Genomic DNA, 23,275 nt, shown 5'->3' on the forward strand with positions numbered 1-23,275 from the left:
TCGCTTTGTGAAGAACTATCCGCTTTCTCGCTGTGTGGAAACTTTCCTGCTTCTTATTTGAAAGGCTGAAAAATAGGAAAGAAAAGTGCTTGACTGGGAGATTTCTCACTGCATCCACTGGGAGAACAATGCTCTCTGGATGGAGAGACCTTCTATTGAGGATATACTAGAAAGGACTGGTATGGTTCGATTGGTGATGACGGATTAAAAATGTAGATAAAATTATCTTTTTATGGTTTGGTCAGTCTTATTTTGCGTAAACAATTATGAGATTGTTTCCACATCTAGTACCGATAAGTCTGGGATGGTGGGGTGGAAAATCTATTTATTTATTTTACTTTTTCACAGATTTTTACACTGGACATACAATACGGGCATGTGCCTAGACTGACAGCAATTAAAATGTCTGAAAGGCTGCTTGCTCTCTTCAAAAGAGGAGACTCTCCTTTCGACCTCCTGGTTTGCACTGGTGATTGTTGCACATGCATGCAGCTGGTGGATAGAGCGGTCCTTGTTTCTGGGCAGTATCAATAGGAATGATGAACCTGCGGGCACGAAATTGAATGCGCCACTGACCTGTGCATGATTTTTTTTTTTTTTTTTTTACGAGAAAAAGACAACTCGGAAAATGGAAGAACGCAGGATGATGGGTGTTTGTAGATTTAAGCGTAACAGAAATCCCCAATGTCTATTTGCCGGTCTGGTTCAGCTGCTGGGAGCATGGAGAGAAAAGGTGGTCACATAGAATTGAAGATTTCTGGGAGGGAACACCGCTGCTTTGGCAGTGGAGAAAATTTGCCAGAGAAACAGAGCTCCTGTGGGAGCAAAGAGAACAGCACTGCTGTGGCAGATGAGAAAATTAACCAGAGTGACCAGACGTCCCAAAAAAAATAAATAAAATAAATCGGGACAGTCCTGAAATCTACACTGTTGTCCCGAATCCCGAATCTGGCCCTAATTGTCCTGAAAATTAAACTCAAGCAAAATCTTGAGTAGTTATTGTCTGATAAACATTAAAAACTGCGCGGAGGATTATGGGGAATGAAGTCTGGAATGGGAATAAATATTGAGGTGAAGGAGCCCTCTGGTGGCGATCAGAGGGAGCCCCAGAGGCCTGATTTGTGACAGAGAGTCAGGGGTGGAGAGGAGGCAGGCCTGGGGTTGGGATGGGGGGCCAGGCCCATGGAGCAGAACAGGACCTGGGCCCTGGCTTGACATAGATGGGCCTGGGTGTGTAGGCGGACCTGGGCCGTGGAGCGTGGGCGGACCTGGGCGTTTTAGAAGCCATGGAGGTGTAGGCCGTTCAGGGGACCACGGGAGTGCCAGAAGCTCTGGAGACCACAGAGACGCCTCTGAACCTGTGACCGGGAGCGGAGTCCTCTCTGGAGGCTGCTTAGCTGACCACGGCAGGGCGAGCCACCTTGGCGGCGAGGGCAGAGCCGGAGGCCTGGGCGGCGAGGGCAGAGCAGGAGGCCTGGGCGGCACATTCAGGATGGCAGCAACCTCCAGAAATGTTCTCTGGTCTCAGGATCCCCGGACTCCACCTCCTTCTACGCTTGTGCCGGTGTGTCCAGGGTATGGTTTCCATAGCCGCTGGAGACTCCGGCACGACAACCACCCTGTCTGGACACATTGGCATGGCAGCCATCTTGTGAGCAGGTTCCAGTTGAGCAACCACAGGACTAGAGGGTGCAGGAAAAACAGGATTAGCGATAATCAACACTGGGCCCGGGGAACACTGTGAGGGTCCAAGCTCTGTGGCCGTCGGAGCTTGATGCACGGTGCCCCCTCCCAAAAAATATTTAGGGGAAACTTCATCCTCTACCTCCCCAACAGTGTAGGATGACCCCCTTAGTAAGAGAACATGATCCAAAAACTCAACCAGTGATCTTCGAGGACCTTCCCTGATGAGTTTGGATTTGTACTGATCATTGAGTCCGTAACACAAAAAGTCAATAAGGGCAAAATCCGGGAAGTCTGTTAAATAAGCAAGGTCCAGGAAATCTCGGGTGTGGTCCTCTAGTGATCTATTACCTTGTTTCAGACGGATGAGTTGGATTGCTGGATCCATGTGTGACAAAGTCTTCTGTAACGATGAGTCCACAGAGTGGGGATCTAAATGCAATTTTATTGAGACAACAATCCACAATCGAAGTCTGGAGTACAGGCAAGATCAACATACATGTAGGCAGTCCAAACAATCAAACACAACAAAGCAGGGAACGTAGGCAAGAGAGTAGTCCAGAAACAGGCAGGTGATCCAAAACCAAGGGACACTCAACATGGGAGACCGCTCAGAATTGTAGTGGTTACACTTTACAAGAATTCATCGTGAATGGCAGAGTGGACCAGGTTTATAGAAGCTGTGTCTCATTTCGTTAAATTTCTAAGGCTGCGTCCTCCGGAGGACACGTCCTGTGTAGGATGCAGTATACGGAGTGTCCTCAATCAGAATTAAACGAGACGTCCTTCGTAGGACACACAGGCAGGAAGTATCACGTTGCTATGCCAACAAGTTCAGCCTCGTTGCGCTCTCACGCCAGTTATATGAATGAAAATTATTTATAACTTGAAAATGACTATGAAATGTTTCTTGTCTTGACAGCAATGTACTGTTCTAAACGGTTAAAATGCACTAAACAGTTGTAATCCTGTTTACCACAACTATCTGTTTGAGGTAATAGAGCTTAAAAAAAAAAAAAAAAGCTTGAACTACTTAATTTAAACACCACACCTACGCTCGCATGTATATCTGGCGGTGGTGCCGTTTTTTTATATAATATAAAAAAAAATATTATGGGGGTTAACGGAGACGCAAAGAATTGTGGGTTATCTCCCGCCGCGAAGGCTACACCTCGAGCACACTCCGAATTCCTGTGAAAGAAGGACGCATTCGAAGGTCGCATTTGGAGAGTCTTACTCACTTTTTTGAAATGAGACGGCTTTATGACGTATGCACCCTTCAAATGCGACCTCCGGAGGACGCAGCCTTCTGAAATGAGACACAGCTACAGCTACAGACTGAGGTGATGAGGCTAGTGGCACACAGGTGTAAACAATGATGGCTGATGAGTCAGGGCAAAGGATTATGGGGAATGAAGTCCGGAATGGGGATAAATATTGAGGTGAAGGAGCCCTCTGGTGGCGATCAGAGGGAGCCCCAGAGGCCTGATTTGTGACAATACTGTAGGTGGTATGAGGTGACGTCAGGCCTCCACAACACAGGTAGGTTGCCTATAGCTGTGAGAATTCAAAGTTTTATTGTTTCTATACATGTAACTTATTAATCTAAATGCACAAAGACAATACAACCTTTTTGTCCCCATTTTGTTTTAATCCTTGATGAAGAGAGTGCAAGTTGCTGCGTGCAGCGAGAAGGACAGTGATGATGTGATGCACGCGTAAAGGAGTATTGCTCGTGGCACTGTATACAAAAAATACTTCACTACACAATTATTTCTTTATTGTATTTATTTTATTAGCGTTAGGCTATACAGAAAGGTCTGATTCACGCACTGTTACTTACAACAGTCATTGTGTTTTTTTTCCCATTTCACAATAACATTTGAGTTCATGATTAATGTAGTGTTTTTTGTGGCAAACTAAACAGACTAAACACTAACATTATAGGGTAGTAATGCTATGCAGTCTAATATCATAGCCCCCCACCCCTTCACTCCAGACCGCAGACAAACATGTAGGAGCAGTAAGAACAGAATATTAACCAGATAAACCGAGCTCCTAAAATTACGATATAACAGTAAGTAAGAAAACAGTAAGAAAACTTCATGGTTCATAAGAATTCGCTTTGCATTAATGCGTTTAAAAAGAAGAAAAATAGGTACTGCTCCTTTAAGGCGAAACGCACTCTGAGTCTCACTCACGCTGATGAGTTGGCAGGCCGTAGATGGAGCGCGAGGCGAGTTGTACATCGCATGTGCATGTTACTGTTCTTTGCCATTTACCACATGTGAAACATCAGCTAACTTAGGTAAGTTTTGCTTGCAACCATTTAGTCCACCTAACGTTATCCGATTTCTCTGTAAAGCCTTAAACGTGTCAATCATTGATTGTGAAAATGCTCTGAATTGAAGCATTATGAAGCATTGTTTTGCAAGCCCGAAGAACGCACGACAGCGCCACATTAAATCATAGATTATTTTGAATTTTGTAGTGCCCAAATATAAGATGGCGTACGGTACAACAATCATTAATACACTTGTTATACAATAGCCTGGCCAACTGTAAGGCATTGATGTTACACTTTAAGAAAATGTGTAATTCAAAAATACATCATTTTGCACATTTATACTCGTAAATGTACGTTATACTCGAGTATATGTATACTCGAGTATGGTTGCACTGTCTAACCCGTTGTGACCGAGCTTATGCATCAAGTTGAGAAGTATTGAAGGCATTGATTTAAACTTTGTTGGCGTAATAATGCGATATTGCGTTCAAACTTTCTCTCGGTTTACCAGCATGTATACTTGCAAGTATATTTATTTTTCATCACCACGGCAACGTCCTTGATGAACGTAGCCTACTGTATCTGTCTGTACTGTAGTAACTTACACAGAGGCGAAGAAAAGATAATGTGTGCCTTACATCATCTTTAGACAAGAACTGTTTTTGTTCTCCCTGTTGCAAGTCTGTGCTATAGCACTCACACTGTCCGAGCACTGCTCTCACGGTGAACGTGATTTTGCCAAGTAAGATGCGTTCCTGGATCAACATCCTTTGTTGATCTTGGATCAACATTTAATTAACCAATCACAAGCCTCTGATGTCATCAGTGTGTGCCGACTAAATGCCATTGCAACCTTTTGAACGTTTCCGCCTCACTTCCCTCGACTCACCTGGTTAATTAAATGTTGATCCAGGATCAACAAAGGATGTTGATCCAGGAACGCATCTTACTTGGCAAAATCACGTTCACCCTGCTCTCACGGCTGACTCTCTCGTCATGGCGTTCCGTTATTAAAAGAAAATCACTTATTGAAGTTTAGTCGATTAGACATGTGTTATTAGAAGACAGAATCGCGATTGTGAATCAGCAAATGAAACAACTATCTCGGGAAAAGCAGAATTTTTTTTTTTTTTACCGTGAATTCTGATGGAATTCCCCCCGAAAGGGGGTTCAGGGTTGCATATAAATATGAAAGGAAATATTTCAGCATTGTAGAATTGCTTCGAGCAGCATGGAGCCGGGAACTGCTGAAAATGCCGCCCATGCTGATAAACTGTCAATAAAGACAGAGCCTCTTTTGTTTATTGACTGAGTACTCTCCTGTGTCAATTATCTAAACGAGCTCCTCCCAAACCTTGTTAATAAAAACATAATTTAAAATCACACTGGTTCCTTTGACAAAAGCCCAATAGGAATTTTCCATAGGGTTTTGAATAATCACAAAAAACAAGCTCTGTGATCAAGAAAAGTTTAAGATACTTGCACGTTTTGTCCATCATGATAATTATCACAGATGAACACAACTTTTATTAATGCCGAAGTCTAAATGCAGTTGGCAGAAGTAAAAAGCTAAAAGTAGGCTGTAAACAAACTACACCACTGACCCAAGATTTCAACATCATCACTAAGCTTCCAACAACTCTTTCAAATTTGATCTAAAAATACTTTCCCTGTATGTTTGAGTTGGACTAGTTTATAAGAGCACAATTATGAGCGTAATAGGCTTGGCTGTAAAAGCAGACCGAGTTTGGCGGGATGTCATTTCATTTTCTCGACAGCCTCCATTGGCCCATTTAGCCGCTTGTTAGCAACAGCATTTTTTCAAGACATCTAACAGTTTAAAAACATTATTGTGGGGAAATATTATGTGAACATGTCTTGAGCTTGTGTTCACCACAAACCTTATTTCAGCCGCTTAAAGAAAACCCCATTCAAAAAACCCATTGACTACAGGACGATGGAACCAAAGTGCTAAAATGCCAACTCACTTCTGTGTTTTGGCCTACAAAGTGTTGTCATACCTGCACCACTCTAAAGAACAATGATGCTGTCATGATGATGACCAACTCAATCAGGAGCATCTCAAATAGTGTCTGGTTTAAAGGGGGGGGGTGAAACCCTCAGTTTCAGTCAATCTCATGTCAATCTTGAGTACCTATAGAGTAGTATTGCATCCTTCATATCTCCGAAAAGTCTTTAGTTTTATTATATTTATAAAAGAAATATAGGCTGTACCGAGTCTTTCCGGAAAAAAAACAAGCGCCTGGAGGCATATCGTGTGGGCGGAGCTAAAGAATGACGATCGTGAACAAAGCGATGACGTCCTCAAGCGTGGAGAAACCCATGGCTATCTCAGCTAATACAGATATGATCCAGAATCAAATCTGAGGCTGAAATCAATTGAACAGGAGAAACAGCAACAGCAGGACGTCCGTCTCTGTGGTATGTACTGTATTTAGTGGCCTGTCAACATTTGCGCTTGTTTACTCGCAGTTTATGAGGACATGATTTGGTTTATGGACTATTGTATGCGACTAAACCTTAGCAGTAGCAAGCAAAACGGTTTTGCACATCAGACTAGTGTAACGTTATACATAGGACAGCAATGGAGTAACGTTAACGCATTTGAATGACGAAGCACGCGATCGTGTCGTTTACTGATGTTTACTCACGCGACGGTAACGTTAGCCAACAGCATAGACATTTGAAGCAGTTTTACTCACCGGCTGCTTCCAAAGCAGGACCGAACCTTTATCGCTGGGACCGCTCCTTCAAAAACTCACTTCTTTGGTATGATTTGGTAAAGTCCTGTGACAGCAGTGGCGTGGAAATCCACTTTGAGACGCGACTGAAGCGATGTTGTGAAGCTTCCCGTTATTTCTGTGTTCAAATCGGTTCAAATGCAGCGCTGCCTTCCCGGAATGCTGTGCCGAATCGCTGAAGTCGCTTGATGTCACTTGTAAGAATAAAGTGGAGCGCGGCGCGCGACATAAGTGTTCACGGACGACTGGATCTGCACCTGAGAGAGTGTTTATGGGTGTGCATTTCCTCTCTCGCTCTAGTCACGCGCGCGCGCACCGTACCGGGAGAAGAGCCCGTACGGCCCATACAAGGACCTTCCGCTCTAATTAACGTCAAGTCGAGCCATATATTTGAAAAAAACTCTCCAAAACTTGTGAGAAACCGGAAGGAGTATTTTTGACACAGAAATACTCTATCAAACGTCCAAAATTAGTTTTTGAAACTTTGTCTATGTTTAGGATGGGAATCCAAGTCTTTAACAGTGTAAAAAGCTCAGTATGCATGAAACAGCATTTCACACCCCCTTTAAGAACAGCTTTTTTTGGGTGGTAAATAATAATGCAGATACCAGTAAATTGACGAGCGCAAACCTTAGTAAATCACTTTGCATGATTCAATACTCTCGTCTCAGAAATGTTGCGTCTGAAAAGAAAACTACTACAAATACATGTAAGAAAGTCAGCCACAAAAATAACCCTGACCATGCCTTTTCAGTGCTAATTTTTCACTGCGTGCAAAGCTTGACAGATGCTTCTTTTACAGCGAAAGATATGTGTTGGTTCAAGCTGTTAGTAAATCTATCCCTAAGAGTACTTAAGAAACCAACCAGGAAAACTGTGGACCCAGCTGTCTCAGAGCCTGAATGTGTCAGAAAGCGATTTTCAAACTCACTTGGGAATTAAGCTGTAGATGTGTCGAGTGGGTTAAAAGAGGTGAAACTATGTTCTCTGTCAAACTTTGTGAGCTATAATGGACAAACAAAGATGTAAGATTGTAGCAATGGTTTTGCAGTGGTTTTGCTTTAGAATTCTAAATAGTATTTCACAGATTTTTCTTTGTCCTGCTGGTGTCCAAATTGAAAATATTGTCTGTGTTTTTAATGAGGTTCAGAGGTGTCATTTCCTTTTCTTTTTTTAAAACTTGTATTATTAGAAATTACAGAATTTATTTTGTGGGATAAGCAAAAAGTGACAAGAAAAAAAAAGTTAAAACGAATATGATGCACTTTTGTATGACTGAGCAAGTATAAAACTGGAGCAGTGTAATACATTGAGAAATATGAAAGAATTTGGGGGTAGTACTAGGGTAGGACATTTATACAGTAAATGCATGGGGGCTTTACATTTAAATCATTATACTCTCTATTGTTTGTCTCTGTCTGCCTGATTTCAGCTTCCCATCAATGCACATTGCTTATGCATACAATTTAAGTGGATCAAGCATGAAACATAGCAATTTATTTAACTAGGAAACAAAAGCTTTCAAATGGTCGTGGTTGTGATGCCCCGCTGTTTTAAATGGATTGAACAAGGCATGAAAAGAGCTGAAGCACAGATTTGATTCACTAATGGGTAACACAAAAGGGGTTTGAGACTACAAATGTGCATTTTGTCATGATAGTTATATATTTAGGAAGACATAAGGTAATCTGTCTCTTTGTCTCTTTCATTAAATTCTTCATCATATATTTGATAAAGATCATACATACTTTATCATATTATACATTTTTGAAGTATAAGTCAATATCCATTACCACAATCCCTGCAGATAAACAATTTTTGCCTGTCTCTCTCTCTCTCTCTCTCTCTCTCTCTCTCTCTCTCTCTCTCTCTCTCTCTCTCTCTCTCTCTCACACACACACACACACACAACACACACACACACACACACACACACACACACACACACACACACACACACACACACACACATAATGTCAATGGAGTTCTAATTATACCATTACTACCTTTACAAGTGCACATTACCAGTCTTATCTAAAATTAAATGAAATTGCCTGGCCAGCCATATTCAATATTAATATGTAAAATTCTTGCATTTCAAATAGTACCATACAGCATTTTTTTTTAATAATCAGTATTTTAAAATGTTTTTAATGACCTCTTTCTGTGTGTGTACGTGTGTGTGTGTGTGTTTTCAGTGTTAGATGTCTATCCAGATGTGTGTCATTGTGAGGGTCGAAAGGTGAATTGTAATGCAAAAACCTCCTCCATGTACCTGCTGTGTCATCTAATGTAACCGCACTGTAAGTATAACACCAGCAAAAAAGACAAGAGACCCTCACCTCTATTATACATTACAGTCGGCATGAAAGTAACGTTTATTTCGATAGTCCTTTTCTTTCCTATTGTAAAAACAAAATGTAGGGCGGGACTATTCCATCAGGAATTGATCATTATGGTTTGCTGTTGCTGTCATCTGATGCGACAGGTTGTCCCGCCCTCACAGCAGTAAACATGTAATCAGAAACAAGTTGTTGTCATATTGATTAAAGATTATGAGAGCACATGAATTTGTAAAAAAACAGCAACCACCTTCTATCTCTATATTTATGGTCTGCCTGAATACTCGAATCTGATTATCTGGACAGTGTGCAATAAAACCGTTTAATGCACAGGTAGCTCCAAGAGTTGCTTATATTAATGCGCAGTTTTCATTGAAATGCGCATTCACATAAGTCACTCACACACATTCAGGAGCTCAGAAACGTATCAACCCTGCCCTGCCCTGCTTAACTATAACACAGAATAGTATACACACAGTATATGATTTGGATCGGTCCTGTCTGACCGGTACCTGATCTGGCAAATAAAGGATAACGGAGTCAGACTGGCGCATCCCTAGTACTTACTATAGTAAAATAACTGAATGAACAGCTAGCTGTGGATTATCTCTTACGTAATAACTGTTATTTTCCTCCCATGCTGCTTCAGAGAGCTGAACAGTAACAGAATCGAATCTCTCTCTCGTGATCTGTTCATCCGCTATAGACACCTGGAGAGACTGTGAGTGACACTTCATCTTTCATCTCATCTTCTCCTTTACTAATCCCTCTTGCTGTTATTTCTTCGAAGCATTTTAAATGTCTAAGTCTCCTTGCCTTGAGCTCATGTCATTGATTTATGAATGGTGATTAACAACAGCTTTGCAGTGATTAATTTTCCTTTTCTCTAAAATACCATGCAGAGAGCTGTCAGAATATGTTTTGTATGCGAATGTATACGGGTTAGTTTACCTAAAAATGAAAGTTCTGTCATTAATTGATTACCTCATGTCGTTCCAAAGACTTTTGTTCATCTTCGGAACACAAATAAAGATCTTTTTAATGAAATGAGAGCTTTCTGTCCCTCCTTTGACAGCCTATGCAACTACCAACTACTTCAAGCCCCAGAAAGATACTCCAGTGGTTTAACCTAAATTCTGACGAAGTGACCCAAGTAATTATTGACAGAATTTTAATTTTGTGTTAAACTAACACTGTAAGGATTCAAAGCAACACTCCAATAGCAAGTAAAAAAGGTAAAACTGCTCCTGTTATGCATGTGTATTTACTAGGGATGCACCAATACCGTTTTTCAGAACCAATCCGATCCCAAAAATTCTGAGTATCGGTCGATACCAATCTGATAACAGCGCAGTTTTGTTTAAAAATTTAATGTAGCATGTCTATACCTCAGTGTGTTTAACTGGAAGTTCAGGAGACCATTGTAGTGCAGGAAATTCAGGGGACCATGGTGATGCAGGAAGTTCAGAGGCCATGACAGTGTCGGAAGTTCAGAGGACCATGGTGGGCCGGAAGTTCAGGGGACCATGGTGGGGCCGGAAGTTCAGGGGGACCATGGTGGGGCCGGAAGTTCAGGGGACCATGACAGTGTCGGAAGTTCAGAGGACCATGGCAGTGCCGGAAGTTCAGGGGACCATGGTGGGGCCGGAATTTCAGGGGACCATGGCAGTGCCGGAACTTCAGGGGATCATGGTGGTGCCGAGCGAGAGACATGGGAGGAGTGAGCGAGCCACGACCTGCGAACCACACCGGTCTCGAGTCCTCTAATGAGGGAGCTCGGAGGCGCATAAGGACGAGTGACACCAGTCAAGGATGAGAGAGGACCAGGCCTGGACTTTACGTTATGTTTTTTTTTTTTTATGTACTTTCGTTTTGTTTATTTATTTAATTAAAGTTGTTGAATGTTCGCCGGTTCCCGGCCTCCTTCCTTCCCATATTTATGAACTTTTGTTACAGGGACCATGGTGGTACAGTATGTTCAGGAAGCCTTGGTGATTTAGGAAGTTCAGGAAGCCGTGGTGGTGCAGGAAGTTCAGAAAGCTGTGGTGTGCAGGAAGTTCAGGAAGCCGTGGTGGTGCAGGAAGTTCAGGAAGCTGTGGTGGTGCAGGAAGTTCAGGAAGCCGTGGTGGTGCAGGAAGTTCAGGAAGCCGTGGTGGTGCAGGAAGTTCAGAAGCCGTGGTGGTGCAGGAAGTTCAGGAAGCGTGGTGGTGCAGGAAGTTCAGGAAGCCATCGTGGTGCAGGAAGTTCAGGGGACCATGGTGGTGCCAGAAGTTCAGGGGACCATGGTGGTGCCGGAATTTCAGGGGGACCATGGTGGTGCCAGAAGTTCAGGGGACCATGGTGGTGCCAGAAGTTCAGGGGACCATGGTGGTGCCGGAATTTCAGGGGACATTGCGGTTCAGGAAGTTCATGAGACCATGGCGGTGCAGGAAGTTCAGGAAGCCTTGGTGATTTAGGAAGTTCAGGAAGCCTTGGTGGCAATGGTGGCAAGCCTAGTGTTTGACAATGCTTTATAATGTTTTGTGCCTTTTGTGGGGCACTGGGACTTAACAATAACACAGAATAATATACGCACAATATTTAATTTGGATCGTCCTGTCTGACCGGTAACCGATCTGGCAAATAACGGATAACGGAGTCAGATTGGTAGCCTAGAAATCTATACGCACCCTAGTGGCAGGAAATCTAATCTGCCACAAGTTTCGTCTAACAACTATCAATACAGTTCTGAGCTGTAAGAACCAAACTCTGGTCAGGCCAATCACATCGTGTCTAGAGTTGGTGGGCGGGGTTAATGACGCCAGAGTTACGCTTGAGTGCTACTTGTAAACACAGAAGCTGGCGAACGACGTTCTTTCGAATCAGCTTTGACCGCGACTCTGAAAGACTTGGAGTTAAGCTTTTCTCTGAGAAAAGAACAAAGAACGGCACTTAAATCATTCTTAAAAAGGGAAGATGTGTTCAGAGTTTTGCCGACCGGATACGGCGAATGTTTATTCTATCAGCTAGCTCCGCTTCACCTTCGTTGCTCTGGTTGGTTGTAGCGCTATCCTATCGCGTGCAGAGGGAGTTTGAAAGACAACCGTTTATCTCATCCCTCAGATTTAGCCCTGTCAATGGTGAGTTCCCAGACCAAACATCTTGATCCAAGACCAAAGATCCCAGACCAAACATCAGATTGGCGCATCCCTAGTACTTACTATAGTAATAACAGTAAATTATGCATGCAGTTCAATGCAACTCACCCTAAACCAAACCCTATACAAAGTTCATGTTCTTAATATTACACAGTACATATATGTACAATTACACTGTAACATTGAGACCTTAAAATAAAGTGTAACCATAAAAAAAATTTGGCCAGTTGGAACATTACATTATATGACTCTGCAGCATTTTGCTTAAAATTCCAATAATAATTAATTGGTCTGACTGTCACTAATGTTAGCAAAACATTTAAATCATATTCCAAGAAAATTTGTGTTCTAACAATTTTTATAAAATTTACCTATGATGGAAGAATATTCTGAATACTGGTTGCATATATTTCCTAATATTAATCATCCAAAAAAAATGTATAAAATCATAATATTTTTAATTTGTATATAAAGCTGCAATTGACACAATAACATACAAAAATAATCCTAATGTAGCATTAATAAGGGGGTAAATAATGCAAAATACAGTTTCATGACATAGAAATCACTTGCCATTGAAATAAAATAAGTACAGACCCTTCTTTTGTGCATGATTATGTGTGCATGACATAGTGCCACCTTCTTTTTCTGAATCCTTTTTTCCTTACCCATTTTCTTTTGGTGAAAAAAGAAAGAAAAAAAGTTATCACCCCCATTAAGTGTAGTGGAGTTCTTTAAAGCTCATCTTTCTTTGTAGAGTTCAGACAGGATGACATTTTTATTGTCCATCAAAGTTCAACAGTGTAGCACTCAGTATAGCCAGGCAACATTTACACTCAGACAGACAAAGAAAGGCCTTTACAAGACATCTCATCAATTTAACATTATAAATGACAGACATTGTTTAGAAGACTTCTTAATAAAGATAAACATTTTGCACCAATAGTTGGATATCAACAAAAAAAAGACTCTTTGGAGGATTTAAATGTTTTTGTTTCCACAAATTACCAATTAAGAAACCACAAGCAACCAATTAAGCGACCATAAAAAAAAAAAAAAAATGGTCGAATGAGGCATCATGCGGACTGGTTGAATGAGGCTTCTATGTAAACATATAACCATGATCGCTTCGGTATTTTGACCTTCTTTGACGGATACTGCCGCTGGGGAATACTAAATGAGATTTGTCTGATTTGAGGTAAAAAATAACAAATACTGTAGCTGCTTTAAGTTTACCCTCTCGAGTTCATGCGGCCAATGAGTTCTGATGGCAATGCGGAAATTTGGCAATACGAGAGCAGGTAAAGACATGTTTGAAGATTTTGTCAATGAATAAATGCCTGTTAAAACCCAGGAACGACTTGAGCCTTTATTGAACCTCGAGGGGAGTAACAAATCAATCTGTCGCCACGAGCCTATTAAATGTATTAAAAATCCAATATAGTATATTTGTATTGTTCTAAAAACAAACTCCAGTACATTGTTTAATGCATTTAATAGTACATATTTTCCACCTGGGTTATTTGCTGTAAAGACTGTCTGAAAGTACATTATACCAGTTATTACATGATTACTTAGCAATTAAATAAACACATACAACATAAAACAAAATATTGATTTAAGTAACAAAAAAAAATTAAGTTTATTAATTTTTTTTGTCATTTGTTCCTTGTCATGTGATTCCCATGCCCTTTTGTGATCTTGTCATGTTCTGTCATTGGTTCATTGTTCACAGGTGTGTCCTTGTCTGGTATTAATGTTGTACCCTGATGTTGGTGAGTTTTATGTTTAGCCACGATATGTCAAGTAGAGTCTTTGTTTCTTGTTTTGCCAAGCCCTTGTTTTATGTTTTGTATTTTGGACCTTCTAATGAACTGCACTTGGTTTCTGCAAGCTTCCCCCCCAGTGGACCTATCTTTACAGCGAGAAGAATCCTGAAGTGCAACGAGAAACATGAAACTAGTATAGAGTTGAAATGGTTGCAGGATGTCACAATTGTTTATTTCTTTAGGGGTTTAACTTTTTAATGAACCAAAATATACAGAGTGCACCTAAGACTCAAACTGTGAATATTCTCTCTCTCTCTCTCTCTCTCTCTCTCTCTCTCTCTCTCTCTCTCTCTCTCTCTCTCTCTCTCTCTCTCTCTCTCTCTCTCTCTCTCTCTCTCTCTCTCTCTCCTCTCTCTCTCTCTCTCTCTCTCTCTCTCTCTCTCTCTCTCTCTCTCTCTCTCTCTCTCTGCAGACATTTGGAAAGTAACAGTATAGAAACAATCTCCAAGAAAGCATTTTCAGGACTGATCTCTTTGCGTAAACTGTGAGTTATGTGTGAATGCACACTTCACTGTGTGTAACTGTGCACATTCATATCTATGTTGCATCATGTGTAAGGTTACATTGATCCTTCCCAGAGCTCCTGTTTATATTAATGTGTAACTGTACGTCACTGTATGTCTTTGATAATGTAATTGTGAGTTCTTAATCCCTTTCGTCCCATTAGTTAGTCTGATGCTTTCATCATCCAACCATTCATCCATGTAATAGAGAAAGGAGGAGAAGGATGTTAAAATCAGGATGAAGGATTGATTCAGGCAGAACAGATCCATGATCAAAGAATGAATTTTAATGCAACCTATAATGCTGTTGTGTGTTGACGTATGCTTCAATGTAGCTGGGCTCTTATTCTCAGATGTCTGCCTCCATATACAAATAACTGTTGATCTACTCAACATTATACTAACACTAATCAGCCAGCTAGAGGGAGGAAAGAGAGAGAGAAAGAGAAAGGATGGAAATCTCTGAAAGCCGTGATGGTTGTAAAGCAGATGGCTATTTGTATTAACACAATTTAACAAAACCCTTTTAAAAATCTGACCTTTGATCTCTGCATTCCTCTTTCTCTTTGTCTCGTTCTGTCTCTCTTTCTCTCTTTCTCTCTCTCTCTCTCTCTCTCTCTCTCTCTCTCTCTCTCTCTCTCTATATATATATATATATATATATATATATATATATATATATATATATTTATTTATTTTTATTTATTTTTTTTGTTTGTTTTTTTTTTTGCAGTTTTTTGACTCAAAATAGGATTGCATCTCTGAAAGCAGGAATATTTAGTGACCTCAGCACTCTGGAGTGGCTGTAAGTAGAAAAACACAGACACCTACATATTCACATGGGTGGATGGAATGAGATGATAGGTATGATTCAAATGGGAATTGCAATTTATCTCTCACTTTCTATCTCATTCTTCTTGTTTCTGTCTGTTTTTCTGTCTGTTTTTTTCTGTTTCGCTGTTTGCTTTTTTTCTCCTCTTTTTCAATCAGGCATAATTGATGGGTTGTGTTTGTTCTCTGTGAGAATGAAATGCGGAATCATTTGAATGAATCTATCAGGGCTCAGATTGAGACTTTGAGTCTGACCTGCTCTCATTACCCAGCAAAGAGCTTCAACATGCTCTGCTTGATGTTTCTGCAAAAGTTATTATTTTAGATGAAGTTCAAATGATTTTCAGGGTCACTCTGTTGAATATATCTGTGTTTGTCTACATGTGTAGGATTCTGGATGAGAACAGAATATCATCTCTGCGTCAGAAATCTTTTGAAGGCCTGAAATCATTATTTTTCCTGTAAGAGTAACCTTCTAATTCACCTTGACAGATTGATCAAAAAAATTAATTTATAGTATATTGTGCATAGACCTACACTATAGGATTAATAGAAAAAAGTCTGTCAAATGTTTTTTCTCTGTTGATTGTGTTGTATAGCTCAAGTGCACATGTATGTATTTTGCAGGTCTTTATTAAACAACTCAGTCGAACAGTTTCCTAAAACCTCGATTTGCCTTGAGATGCCCCGTCTGAACTGGTTGTAAGTTATAAGCATGACACTTGCATCGCACTACATCTTAAGTAACGTGGATCCATTGGAAGTGATTTTACAGAAATATGTTTGGAAAAAAAAGTCCTGTTATTTAAGATCAAAATTAAGTTTGAAAGATCTTTACAGTCTATCTTGTATTTTGTACTGATATTTAATATTAAAACCCAATAAATACAATGTTAAAAAAAATTAAGTTTGCACCACTTAAAGTTTAGTATAATCTTAATTGTGATATTAATTGTGATATTAATTGTGATATTAACAGCACATTTTTGAGGGAATCTGACATTATACATCCAGAGGTGTTCAACCTGTGGTCTGCGTGGGTCCTAACTCCCCAGTATAGGGATGCCTCATTCATTCACTAAAATATCCAGTTGTTTAAGAATAATATAAAAATGGATCTGAGAAAAGGTCCATCGCCATTTGTTTGTGTGGGTTACTCTTATTACTGGTTTCTCTGGTGCTAGGAGTAATACTTTGTGGCTTTCATGCTTTCCAACTTTGTTGATCTTCGAATTTGGGCACTAAGTGGGTCAGTTAATTGTGGAATTACGAGCCAATTTTGCAGCTTTGTTTCTGTAAATGTTTTTTTGTTTGTTTTTTCACTGGTAAAACTGGTTTTAGTGTAAACTCTAATTCTGCTAACTAACTCTCATTAGAATATTAGTAGAATATCTACTTAATATCTGCTAACAATTTATTCCGATGGTCGGCCAACAGATAATCTTCTATAAATACAGTGGGGCAAAAAAGTATTTAGTCAGCCACCAATTGTGCAAGTTCTCCCACTTAAAAAGATGAGAGAGGCCTGTAATTTTCATCAAGGGTGCACTTCAACTATGAGAGACAGAATGAGAAAATAAATCCAGAAAATCAAAGTGTCTAATTTTTAAATAATTTAAATGCAAATTATGGTGGAAAATAAGTATTTGGTCACCAACAACAAAGCTACATTTCTGGCTCTTACAGACCTGTAACATCTTCTTTAAGAGGCTCATCTGTCCTCCACTCGTTACCTGTATTAATAGCACCTGTTTGACCTTGATATTAGTATAAAAGACACCTGTCCACAACCTCAAACAGTCAGACTCCAAACTCCACTATGGCCAAGACCAAAGAGCTGTCAAAGGACACCAGAAACTAAATTCTAGACCAGCACCAGGCTGAGAAGACTGAATCGGCAATAGATAAGCAGCTTGGTGGGAAGAAATCAACTGTGGGAGAGATTATTAGAAAATGTAAGACATAGAAGACCACTGATAATATCCCTTGATCTGGGGATCCAAACAAGATCTCACCCTGTGGGGTCAAAATTATCATAAGAACAGTGAGCAAAAATCTTAGAACCATATGGGGGGACCTAGTGAATGACCTGCAGAGAGTTGGGACCAAAGTAACAATGGCTACCATCAGTAACACACTACGAAGTGCCAGTCGTGTACCTTTGATTAAGCCAGTACATGTCCGGGCCTGTCTGAAGTTTGCTAAAGAGCATTTGGATGATCCAGAAGAGGATTGGGAGAATGTTCTATGGTCAGATGAAACCAAAATATAACTTTTTGGTAAAAACTCAACTTGTCGTGTTTGGAGGAGAAAGAATGCTGAGTTACACCATACCTACTGTGAAGCTTGGGGGTGGAAACATCATGTTTTGGGGCTGTTTTTCTGCAAAGGGACCAGGATGACTGATCTGTGTAAAGGAAAGAATGAAGGGGGCCATGTATTGTGAGATTTTGAAATTTCAGCATGACAATGATCCCAAACACACTGCCTGGGCAACGAAGGAGTGGCTTCGTAAGAAATATTTCAAGGTCCTGGAGTGGTCTAACCAGTCTCCAGATCTTAACACCATAGAACATCTTTGGAGGGAGTGTTGCCCAGCGACAGCCCAAAAACATCACTGCTCAAGAGATGATCTTTATGGAGGAATGGGTCAAAATACCTGCAAGAGTGTAAAAACCTTGTGGTGACTTCCAGAAAACGTTTGACCTGTGTCATTGCCAACAAAGGGTATATAACAAAATATTAAGATTAACTATTGTTATTGACCAAATACTTAATTTCCACCATAATTTGCAAATAAAATCTTTAATAATCAGACAATGTAATTTTCTGGATTTATTTTCTCATTCTATCGCTCATAGTTGAAGTTTATGATGACTATTATTGGCCTCTCTCATCATTTTAAGTGGGAGAACTTGCACAATTGGTGGCTGACTGAATACTTTTTTGCCCCACTGTAAGTAACTTGGCAACTATGTTAACATATTATTTTACTAACCTGAACCTTAACACCTCTACCATAACCAAACTGTCTACTAACAGTCTACTAATACTCTAATGACTCAAAACTCAGTTACTTATAAGTAAAATGACTAAAATGGACCATCTGAACCAAAATTGTAATCATTTTGACTCCAATGCTACACACTCCAGTGATCAGCTGAAGGTGTTTGTTGTTTCAGGGAAATGGAGGGTAATAGAATTTCATCTCTCTGGGCATCAAGTTTTAAAAACTGCTCCTCTCTCACCGTCTTGTGAGTATCCACAAACCACACACACAGTAACATACAATGTAAAGTGCAGGAGTGCAAGATTGTTGTGTGGGATCCATGGTGTTTATAATATAGATTGTTTATTTGTCACAGCTGAGTGTGGGAGAATGAGATAGAAGTGGGACTCATCTAAAGATCCTCCTGTGTCTCTCGGCTCGGCTGGAAACACTTACAAATAAATGCAGATTTAGGTTGAATTGAATAATTTAAGACTTCAGCAGATTAAAGACATCGGGAATGAATAAATTACAATAATTATTCATGTTTTAGATGTACATGTTGATGTGGATCACAAATATCTGGTGCTGTGATGTAAGGTCTTTGATTTGATCTGTCAGTGACATTTGAAGGACACTCTGTCCTGAGGGACGGAGCTCGCAATATCGCTACAGCTTCTCTCTCACTCTTCTACTGAATTTTGCTATGACTTTTATGGGCCTAGAGTTGTTTTGAATTAAAACTAACAGATTTAAAAATATTTCTTTATTTATTTTTGCAATTTTTTAAAATGCCTTTTCATTATATATGTCGCAGTTTTACCCCAGATTCAGACTTTCAATCTTAAACTACGAAATCCATCCATACAAAAACAATAATGAATTAAAATAAAATACGACCTGTGTGTAAACAAAATATTGCATGTGTGTCCTATCAAAATTATGCGAAAAGTGTGAATTTTGTATTTAAATGTGTGTAATCAGATACATATTTTTTTCAGTTAAAGTAGCTTTAGCGAGACAGTTCCCTAAAATAATTTAATTTCACCACAGAATGCAGTTGTGTACCGTATATACAGTAGATTTACATAATCGGAGATGTGGCTGAAATGATGTTGCATAAGAAAATATTAGATAAATTGCATTATTCTCCTTTGATGCATGTACTGCTAACCTGTTCAGCAGTGAACTACTGTGAGTATGCAACAATGTGGTTTTAAGGGAATTCATTTTCCACAGGATTCATTTCCATATAATCACTGAATGAACTGCCATTGACATCATGATGAAAATTTACATTTCATTGAAGGATAAATATTCTAGCATCTGAGAGAATTCTCTTTTGTACTTGTACAGGATGTTTTCGAATCGATTGAAGTGACAGTGTGTTTGTTGTGATATCTGATCCTATTCATTCACTCACTCATTTCTCAATTCAAAGATGTTTCAGTTATCACAGAAGAGTACATTTCTATAAAACTATACATATTTCATGTCTTCATCCATCCACTGCTTTTGAGACTGAAACTGTGACACTTAGTGTGCATTCAAGCATTATAGAAAATGTTTGAGATCATTCCCGGAAGCATGAACATAATGATACGGATAGTTCTTAAGTGTGATCTTCACACTCTCTTAAGACTCAGAGATAGAGATAGAGCTGATTTACATTTAGATGTATATGACTTCATCATGCGGCACTGAAGGCCTTGGTGAAAAGGGGAATAAGTTTGAGACTTATGCATGTCTTTTTGTGGTTTAGAGCGTTGAGGAGAAACCATATCAGCACCATTGAAGAGGGAACATTTGCAGACATGCAAAAATTGATAGACTTGTGAGTATACATGCACACACTAAGTGAAGGCATTCATTTCAATGTGGTCCCTAGATTTATTTATTTTTTAATACGTTTTTTCAGGTCACTGCTTATAAAAATGTGTGCGACAGAGAGTAAAGGATCATATTTGTGAATTTTAAGGGTTAGTTCACCTAAAAAAAATTCAGTTCTGACTCTCATTCTCGTTTATTCACCCTAATTTACCCACATTTCTTTTTTTCTCCCCTGGAATACACACACATAAAAAAAGAGATATTTACATAACTATCTCCCATACGACAAAAGCAAAAGAAATGAAAAGCAGAAAAGGGTTGAAGTTGGTATTCACAGATGATTTGACCACTAAGTTCAAGGCCAATATTTTGAGTCAGTAAGTTCAGTTTTATTCTGTTTTTCACACTATCATATGGCTTCTGGAGACTTAGAATATAGTGCACGTTATCTATATGAAGCACATTTTCCTTATTTTTTGGAACCAGACAGGCAGCCCTGGTCACGTGTTTGCTTTGAATAGAGGAAAAAAATCAGCATGAACAATCTTATCTCTACTGAAATTTGAAGGCATAGAGAGAAAGACAGAGAGAGAAACCTCCTTTGTGTAAATAATATCAGCCTGGGGTGCGTTTTTTTCCAAATGTACGTTAGCCAACAAATGGTCGCAAGTTCCGTCGATATCAGCATAGTTCAACCAGTCGGTGTTTCCCAAAATCATCGTTCCAACGAACGAACATTTGCAAACAGCCTTGCACGCTTGTGTGATTGCAATGACAGATCTCGAGCTGTGGTTAGAAGCATGTTCTTGATTACATGACATGTGGATTTTATACATCGCTATCTTGAGCAAAATAAGCAAGCTGGCATTCAGTACAATCTATATATTTTATTTTGAATGTATACAAATGTCATTTAGTCTTTTAGTTTGTCATTTTTGAAGAGTGCGCATGTGCGGACTATGTAAGAACGAGCCTATGACTGAAAAATAAGAATTAGTTCTCAGATGTCATGTCTATAATTTAGCCTATAGCAAAAAAACATAGCATTCATTCGATTTCAAAATAATTAATCAAAAGCAATTATTACCACCTGCCTGACATCATTTTGTCAGATTAGCGACAGTGCGGAAGATTAGCGACAGTACCCTTTCAGGAAACAGGTTTCTGAAGTCTGCGCTTTTCTCGTGGAATTGGGCTACTTTAACACTGTTGCCGCGGGGTGTGTTTCCATGTCCGCGGGTTGAAGTGATCCCACTTATGTTTAGCCCCGGAAATGCCCATTTCCTCTCCAGTTGAGTGAAAAAATATGATTCTTTAAGTCAAAATAATGAGAAACTTTCTCGAAATATTGACTTAACATCTCAAAATAATGAGAAACTTTCTCGTAATATTGACTTAACATCTCGAAATAATAAGAAACTAAGTCAATATTACGAGAAAGTTTCTCATTATTTCGAGATGTTAAGTCAATATTACGAGAAATGTTCTCATTATTTTGAGAAAGTTTCTCATTATTTCGAGATGTTAAGTCAACATTACGAGAAAGTTTCTCATTATTTCGAGATGTTAAGTTATTATTTCGAGAAAGTTTCTCATTATTTCCAGATGTTAAGTCAATATTTCAAGAAAGTTTCTCATTATTTTGAGAAAGTTTCTCATTATTTCCAGATGTTAAGTCAATATTTCAAGAAAGTTTCTCATTATTTTGAGAAAGTTTCTCATTATTTCAAGAAAGTTTCTCATTATTTCGAGATAGTTTCTCATTATTTCAAGAAAGTTTCTCATTATTTCGAGATGCTTAGTCATTATTTCGAGAAAGTTTCTCATTATTTCGAGATGTTAAGTCATTATTTCAAGAAAGTTTCTCATTATTTTGAGATGCTTAGTCAATATTTCGAGAAATTTTCTCATTATTTCGACTTAAAGAATAATATTTTTTTACTTAATTATGGTGGAAATGCCCATATAAGCCCAGATAAGCACAAGTGTTGGAACAAAGATTCTATTTAAGACACCCCCCCCCCCCCAATCTTATTTATTTTGTGAATGATTAAGGTGAAAAATGAGCTGCTGAGTTTTTTGTGATTTGATTTACAGAGACGTGTCTATGAACCAGATTAAAGACCTGCCTCCATCTCTGTTCCAGCACCTCCAGAACCTCAAACAGCTGTGAGAGCCATTCTTTATTCTCTCTCTTTTCTTTATGGTGCAAATTGTGTTTTTTAAAACTCCTTGTTTTATGCTTAAAAGCTAAACAATATTTTTCTTGAGGTACCTCAGTGTTATTCACTTGTGCTGGTCTGACCAGTGATTCATTGATTGGTTGAAAGCATCTTTGGATAAAGTGACAGGCCTTATGAATCACAGAAGCGTATAATGGACTTTATCAATAACTATTTTACTGTTTGTGTGTGTGTTTGTTATAGAAATATCTCCAACAATCCCCTGGCGCACATATACAGCAATCAGTTTGACACTTTGGTGAATTTGCAGTCACTGTGAGTAAACATGAGTAAATACAACATTAGTCATGTTATTATATTGATGCTGTGTATCAGGAGAGAGCTTGTATTTAATAATGTGTGCACAATGTTTGCAGAAATCTACATCATATTTGCATGGTCTGGTACATGGCTATCAATCTCAGCATGTGATCGACCTCAGACTGTTAATCAGAGAATAATTAAATATTTCAGCTATTTAGATTGTGATTAGGTAGCCATTAATGGTTACAAACACATATACGTTTTAATATTAGTTGATTGCTTTCATTCTAAGAGTAGGGTTTTGAAAAATGGGTGGAATTTATGTAAATATTTGCTTGTTATTGGAGGTTGTGCAGTTTTGAAAAGTGTTCAGGTCCTGGCATTTTCTACACAGTGTCTTGGAGTGAAGCAGCTCAGTGTCACTTTCACACTTCTGCTGGTTTGAGCTCTGTAGACCTGCACCACGTGATTTACAGAAGTAGGACATGTTCCTGGACCGACATCATATGTTGTTTCTGGAAATTCAATCTTTCCTGCCTGTCATATCCTTACTCAGAAGACATTTTTTATTGCTCAGAAGAGCAGGAGACTCCTTA

At 39.3% G+C, this 23,275-nt stretch overlaps 1 protein-coding gene across 1 annotated transcript in view; it reads left to right on the plus strand.

Moving 5' to 3' along the window:
- rxfp2l (relaxin family peptide receptor 2, like) overlaps positions 1 to 23,275 on the plus strand; it is a 73,487-nt gene that overhangs the window by 20,205 nt on the left and 30,007 nt on the right. The window contains 11 exon segments of the mRNA XM_067438586.1: positions 8,931 to 8,984; positions 8,987 to 9,035; positions 9,724 to 9,795; positions 14,453 to 14,524; positions 15,277 to 15,348; positions 15,764 to 15,835; positions 16,002 to 16,076; positions 18,557 to 18,628; positions 20,126 to 20,197; positions 22,291 to 22,362; positions 22,620 to 22,691. Of these exon segments, the coding sequence (XP_067294687.1) occupies positions 8,931 to 8,984; positions 8,987 to 9,035; positions 9,724 to 9,795; positions 14,453 to 14,524; positions 15,277 to 15,348; positions 15,764 to 15,835; positions 16,002 to 16,076; positions 18,557 to 18,628; positions 20,126 to 20,197; positions 22,291 to 22,362; positions 22,620 to 22,691 (754 nt within the window).

This window comes from Pseudorasbora parva, chromosome 3, assembly GCF_024679245.1.
Source record: "Pseudorasbora parva isolate DD20220531a chromosome 3, ASM2467924v1, whole genome shotgun sequence".
NCBI lineage: Eukaryota > Metazoa > Chordata > Actinopteri > Cypriniformes > Gobionidae > Pseudorasbora > Pseudorasbora parva.